General features: G+C 39.7%; 1 protein-coding gene across 1 annotated transcript in view; it reads right to left on the reverse strand.

Moving 5' to 3' along the window:
- Nucleotides 1–2,701, reverse strand: part of EMB976 (Tetratricopeptide repeat (TPR)-like superfamily protein) — a 60,291-nt gene extending 57,590 nt beyond the window's left edge. The window contains exons 1-2 of the mRNA XM_087682068.1: nucleotides 1,824–2,701; nucleotides 29–1,427 (exon numbers count right to left, since the gene is read on the reverse strand). Of these exons, the coding sequence (XP_087538194.1) occupies nucleotides 29–1,427; nucleotides 1,824–2,501 (2,077 nt within the window). The 5' untranslated portion in view covers nucleotides 2,502–2,701. The remainder of the gene's footprint in view (nucleotides 1–28; nucleotides 1,428–1,823) is intronic.
- Nucleotides 2,702–7,184: the final 4,483 nt, after the last annotated feature.

Genomic DNA, 7,184 nt, shown 5'->3' on the forward strand with positions numbered 1-7,184 from the left:
TTCAACCAGCCATTCACCGTTGTCTTACCCCTACTTGCAAAATTCAAAATAAGCCTGCAATAGGCAGAGACATCAGAATCTAGCAGAAGCTTTGACAAGATCATAGCATCTTCCTTTCTTCCACAGCAGTTATACAGGTTGAACATGACTGCTATTGCTGTTGAATCCCTGTTGTCCAGACTTTTGAAAAGCTTTTCTGCCTCTGCAAACCTTCCTGCCTTCCCATAACCTTGCATTAGCATAGTTTTAACAGTCCTGTTTGGAGATAGACCTCTGTTTTGCATTTCTACAAACAACCATTCAGCCTGTTCAAGTGATCCACCACTACAAAAGAGGTCAATAATTGCACCATACAGTTCTTCATCAGGTTTCAAAGCTGTAGCCTGTAAACTAGCTAGCAAGGCTTTGCCTCCTTCAAAATATTGCATCCTTTTATAGAAAGTGAACATGCATGTAAATGCAACAGTATCTGCAAATCCATAAGTAAGCATCATTTGAAATGCAGACTCAGCTTGGCTCAGGTTGTATTGCTGTATAAAGCACTGCAGCTTTATAAGCCAACTATATTTTGTCAATTTAAAGCCTTGAGACTGCATATCTTCAAGAAGTTGTAATGCATCTGAATGTCTCTTGTCCTTCATGAACACACTGGCCATTATAACAAAAATCCTTTCAGTCACCACAAGCCCAGCCCCATCCATCTCCCTAAAGGCTTCTTCTGCATCCTTATACATGCCCAGCTTGCTATATAATGTAATGATTGTACCATACATGACCTCATCAGCCGGAAAGCCCCTACTCTGCATTTCCGAAAAATATTTTATTGCCACATTATAATCACCTGCTTTACAGAAATGATGCACTAAAGAGGTGTATATGTACTTACTTGGAACTAAGCCTTGTAATTTCAACTTTTCAAAAAGTTCTACTGCACTGCTCAACCTCCCTAGCTTTCCCAATATATTGATTGCAATACTGTAAAGCATCTCATCAGGAAGATGACCTGCCTGCATCATTTGCTCAAAAACATGCACAGCTTCTTTGAACCTGCATGCCTTTCTGTACATATTGACAACAACAGCATAAGTGTACTCATTGGGATTTGCACCAGACTCAAGCCATTCATCCCAAAGATGAATTGCATCAATGTATAGACCCGCTTTATACAGTGAAGAGAGTGTCATGTTAAATACCACTACAGGTGGAACTAGTCCTTGTGTACGCATCATTCTGTAAAACTTCATCATGTTGTCAACTTTTCCTGACCTGGCAAATGCACAGATCATGCTACAGATTATAACTTCATCAGGCTCACAACCAGCTGTGAGCATCTCAGTGTATAGACCTTCAACCAGATCAAGTCTTCCTACTTGAGCGTATAGCTTTACCAAAATTGTGTAAGGAATAACACTTGGTCTGTAGCAACCCTGCAAATATCGAATCTCACCCAGTAAATAACTTGCTAAAAATCTCATTAATACCCAGTCAATAACTTGCTAAAACCTCATTTAGCGTTACTGCAGTACACTTCTATCACAGCAGATATCTTTGTGTAAGATAAAAGAATGATGCTACCTCATGACAACCAAAGCACAAGAATCCCCATTGCTCTGAAAAAAAGTTTCCAAAACGTGTTCAAAACTCGATGTCTGTTTGGCAATGCATACCTAAATGGGCTACAGTTTCAGACATGTGCAATCTGTCAGAGCCATGATGCTAGACTTAAGCAGTATATTGAGTTCAGTTCCCATTCCATTGTTTCACAAGTCTTTGCTTTAGCATGCAGCATGAGAGGTGATGGTAGGAGAGTAAAATCTGATCACCTGCAGCTTCATCCACCGAAAGAAGTCGCGCGCTTGGAGCCAACCATTCTGTTCTTTAAGGACAATGCACATTTCCTTGAAAGAGAGTCGACCGACCCAAGGATTCATCACAAGTCCAAAGTCGTAGGAGCCTCTGGGCTTGTTTCCAAGGCCGCGAACAGTGAGAATGGCTCGATCAACATGCATAGGATACCGATATTCCATGCGACCATCCGCCAAGAACCGGGCCATATGCTCAGGGGTGCGATGTAGCCAGCGTTTGAGGCCTTTGGTGGCCTGAGGACCCTGGTTGCGACGCAGCTGGCTCTCCCATTCCAGCCGCTCTTTAATGACGCGCCGGGCCCCGGCATCTGTCATAGCCGACCGCTTGTTCTTAGGGCGGCGGCGCAATCTGATAAACTCTGCCGGATCGCTCAATTTCCGCTCCTCCTGCAGTTGTGCCGCAACTTGGGCCGAGCCTCCATCTTCTATGCTCTGCTGCTGCTGCGGTCTGTACTGGCAGATGAGTTTTCGGTGTTTGCATTGCCTTCGTGTGCGCAACTTCGGCTGAGCTTTTCTGGCTGGCAACTGCTGTATGAGAGGGTTTTCCTGGTTGCTGCAGCCATAGCTAGCGACGCTATGAGTTGTGGAGACAGTAGTGCCTGCGAGAGGGGTGGCTGACGCAGCCCAAGCCGCCATGATGGTAATCTCTCAGACGATGTGCAGCACAAGCGCACGTTCATTCTTTTAGCCCTCGCACCCTGCTGGAGTTAGTAGACATGCTAGACCATCTCTGCCTCGAGACGGACGTGATATCATCTTCACCAATGCAGCTCTCTAGCACATGTGTCTCGAGACGCGCGTGATGTCATCGCCAATACATGTGATCTTTAAAATAGACTCTCGAGCCTAGCATCTGTTCTTGGGTGCGTTGGGAGCCGATAGGTAAGGGGGTCGGTTTTGTGACAGCTACAATGTCTTTGCCTTAGTCATCGTACTCAGAATTGATGAATTTCGTGACATACCACACTTAAGTTGAATGACTTGCGCATAAGTGGCAGGTTTAGGGGTTAGTTATTCGATCACACGAATATATCAATAATGATGTGGTGTTTGTGACAACAAGGAGAGAGGAGGAGATGATCGATTGCTTGAGGAGAGGGAAAGGTGTCAACCGCTAGCTCCTCTATCATTCGTTGCCATGTTCCTAAGGCTAGAGAAAGTAGTTGAGGTAGGTTCAATTTTAGAGAGACTAGCAAAGTTCCATGCTTTGTTGGTGGACCCAAATGCTAGTAGAGGTCAAAGTCTCACTTCCATGCGCTTGTTTTCCTTCACTCAATTGACCCACTCATGTCTCTTGACATGAGTGTGTCTAGGCTTTTCCTTTGACAAGGCATTTCACAAGGTGACGTGAGACTTAGAAAAAAAATATTCATGCCTAATATTAGGAGATCAAAGCACTTGTGGTTAGAGCCATTGTGCAAAAAGAATTGAGGCAAGTTAGGTCTAATTTAAGAAGTTGATGTGGAACCAATAAATGTTTTCCCTCTTTTCTTTCGATCAATTAGAAACGTTGACATTGTGACTATTCTAGGTAGTGCCTATTACAATGGGTGCCACAAAATAAAGGGTCGTTGCTTAATCGGCCCCTTTACCCTAAGAAGTTGATGTGGAACCAATAAATGTTTTCCCTCTTTTCTTTCGATCAATTAGAAATGTTGACATTGTGACTATTCTAGGTGGTGCCTATTACAATGGGTGCTACAAAATGAAGGGCCATCATTTAATCGGCCCCTTTATCGTAAGGCACATGTGTGTGTAGTGTGAGAAGCCATGTTCATTTCTCAATGACAAATTGGTAGATTTTTAGCTCAACCTATATGGAGCATTGAGTGGGTACTAAATAAATTGCTAGAAAATGAAGGGCCATCATTTAATCAGCCCCTTTACCCTAAGGCACATATGTGTGTAGTGTGAGAAGCCATGTTCATTTCTCACTGACAAACTGGTAGATTTCTAGCTCAACGTATATGGAGCATTGAGAGAGTACTAAATAAATTGCTAGAAATTGTATTGCATCTTTCATAAAAATACACCCAGAAATGGACATATTATCATCACCATGTATGTCAAGGATAAGCTCTTCAGGAGACACTCTCAAACATTTGTACAAGGTTTTGTTGTTGGGAATGTGATGAATGTATTGCGTAAACATGGTGGCCTAAAGTGAAGGCCTGGTGAGGCTCATTAACACCCATTAAGGCCATTTATGTATCCTACGTATAGCATGTTAGTCTCTTGCATGCATATCTAAACCTATAAAGTGTTCTCTTTTGTGGGAGATTTTTTGTGTGCTAAAAAGACTTGATTTTTAGCTATTTTTTGTCGGTTTATTGGAACTAATTGAATTGGATAATTTGATGTTTGATTAGATAGGTTTGGTTGGCTTTGAGAGTGTTTTGGTGGTGCATATTGGTTTAGGTTGAGTATGTTTTAATAGCTCATTGAATATTTCGTTTGGTGTGAAAAGTTTTGATAGATTTTGTTGAGTGACTGTTTGGTTTTGATATGCTTTGTTAGTGTTTGTAGGAGCTCTATTTTAGTTTTGTTGGAAGGTTGTGGTTGTGAATAAGTAGTTTAAGGTTTGATTGAAAATGTATGGGGTGGTTTTTGATATGTTAGAGTGGTTTTAGTTTGATTTATATGGTTTTGTTATTTTTTGTTTGGGTTCTGATAACTTATGTTAAGCTTTTGTATGTCTATTATTAGCCCCTATATGCTATTGTATATGTTTTGTGTGATGCTTTGGAAAATTTTCCTACCTTGGAAAGAGAAGAATACAAGCTCAAGTTAACTAGTTTGATTGAAGAAATAGCAATTGAAGACTAAAGTTGAAGACTAGGAGTGACAATGTCACTAATCTACTATGAAGAGTCATCATAGTGGCTCTGATTACCTTTCAGATCAACCATACCTCTTGGAGAATGACTCCATGGTGACAAAATAAGGATTATGGATATTCATTCTATTGTATTCCATTGTATGAGAGAGAGAGAGAGAGAGAGAGAGAGAGAGTGTGTGTGTGTGTGTGTGTGTGTGTGTGTGTGAACTATTTGAATACAAAAAACATTATATTTGAGAGTGAGATTGCAAGATATTGAGATAAAGACCATTGATTATTGTGAAAAAGATAAATGATTATTATGTGATGGTTTTCCGTTCAATTATGAGCATTGCTTGGTGTTAAATTCCTTTTTGATTGGTGGTAATAAAGAATATAACATGTTGAATTGAAGATAAATACGTGGGAGATACTCTATATGTTGATACATGAAGATCTTGTTGTTGTTCTTGTTATTTTCTTTTTGTGTTGTCATAAAGAGATAAATAGCATACTTGTTGGTGAGAAAATATAGACATTCTTGCAAATCTTTCCCTATATTCTTGGTGTTCTCTTAAGAGCTCCATGTTTTGGTGTGCAACTGAGGAAATTTGCTATCAACAACAAGCACCCAAAAATGCTAAAAATGGAAGAGATGGCACTACTGGAAAGAAAAAAAATCAATGGAGAATTGTAGAATTTATTCTATCCCAAAAGGCTAAAAATGGAAGAGGCAACACTAATGGAAAGAGAAAAAATCAATGGAGAATTATAGAATTTATTCTACCCTAAAATTTTTGAAGAAATTAATCACGAGTGCCACTTTCTACAAGAAATTTATCCCTCAATAGAGAAAACACAATGTCATCTTGATGCAAGCCTTATATGATGGACCATTTTCACTATCTTCTAAAGCCATAGAAACATGCATCATTATAGCCAACTGTCTAGAGAAAAACTTAGAGAATAGAAGAAAGGAGAATGATCATCCATGGAATATTTGGCCTTCATTGAAGACTTACCAAACAACATCAAGTGGGAAATTGTGCAAAAGCTTCAAGAGTCTTGGTCATCAATGAAAGTCAATCATAATAGGAGAAATGTTGGAATTTGTTCATGGATGTATAACAATAAGATACATGGGACACTTGATGCCTTGATGACCTTTTGTACATTTGGTTAGCAACCCACTGGAAGTTGGTGGATTGTGTCTTCTTTATAACATACACTATTGAAACCCTTAGAAGTTGGTACTATCATAATGATGACACAATGGCTACTCTAAGGCAAGTGAACTTTGAGACCTTCAAAACCAAAATCCTTCCTCTCTACAATGATATGAAGGTTGAATTTTGAGACAATGAGAAAGAATAAGTTGAAGAATTGTTTGCATGAGAGTCTTCCAAAGACTAAAGTAAGAAGGAAACCCTTTGTTTCCTTCTGAGGAGCACTAAAAGTTTGGGTGGAGCCAACTCTTTGATGAATGAATCAATAAAGAGACAAGCATTGGAGCATCTCTAGAGGAAATGTGGAAAGTGACGTCTAGAGTAGAGAATAAATCAGTGGGAGAATAAACATTTGATGTCCTTATGGCACTCTTTCCAAAAGTCCCAATATCAAAAGTGGAATGCTATAGATATGGAGAGAAGGATCGTATTTTCTCAAACTATCAAAATCCTAAAATGTCCATGGATTACAAGCCCAAATGCACTCAAAGTAAAGGCGAAGGCCACACTGCTAAAGCATGTCCCAATCCAACACTTGTGAAGGCTAATGCTACTGATAATTAGTCGAGGGCTCTGTCAAGAGTATGAAATCTCCCTCAACCTTGACAAGTGTATATTTGGTGTCTCTTCATAGGGAACCACACCAACCAACCTCAAATTGTTGAGGGGATTTCTAGACCATGTTGGATATTACGTAAGATTTATTGCACTTTTTGCCACAAAGGCAACCCCCCTACATAAGATTCTTAAGAAGAATGTGGAGATTATTTGGATGTTGGCATATGAAGAAGCTTTCAACACCTTGAAGCAGGTCTTTACTAAAGTGCCCATCCTATAGCCTCTTAATTTGATGAAGAAGTTTCATCTACACATTGATACATCAAATCAAAGGATTAAGTGCAGCCCTATGCTAGAAAGGTTTCTCAAAGCTAGACTAGCCCATTTAGTATGTAAGCCATAAAGTCACTAATAGAGAGTGAAACTATACAATAATAGAATTGGAGTACTTGGTGATGGTGTTTGCTTTGGAAAAGTTTTGGCACTACCTTTTGTCAATGCATTTGAAGTCCTATGTAGATCATGAAGCTCTATCCTTCCTAATGAATAAAGTTGATGTGAAAGGACACACAATGTGATAGTGACTCATGTTCTAAGAGTCTAATTTTTAAGTGATTACAAAGCACAATCGCTCCTATGTACTATTAGATCATCTATTGTGAAAGGTGGAGCAAGAGTGGAAGCAAGAGAGAAATTAAAAACTACGAATGTTCAAGC

The sequence above is a fragment of the Lygodium microphyllum genome, chromosome 7, assembly GCF_053477565.2.
Source record: "Lygodium microphyllum isolate KBCC chromosome 7, Lygodium_microphyllum_v1.1.10, whole genome shotgun sequence".
Lineage (NCBI taxonomy): Eukaryota > Viridiplantae > Streptophyta > Polypodiopsida > Schizaeales > Lygodiaceae > Lygodium > Lygodium microphyllum.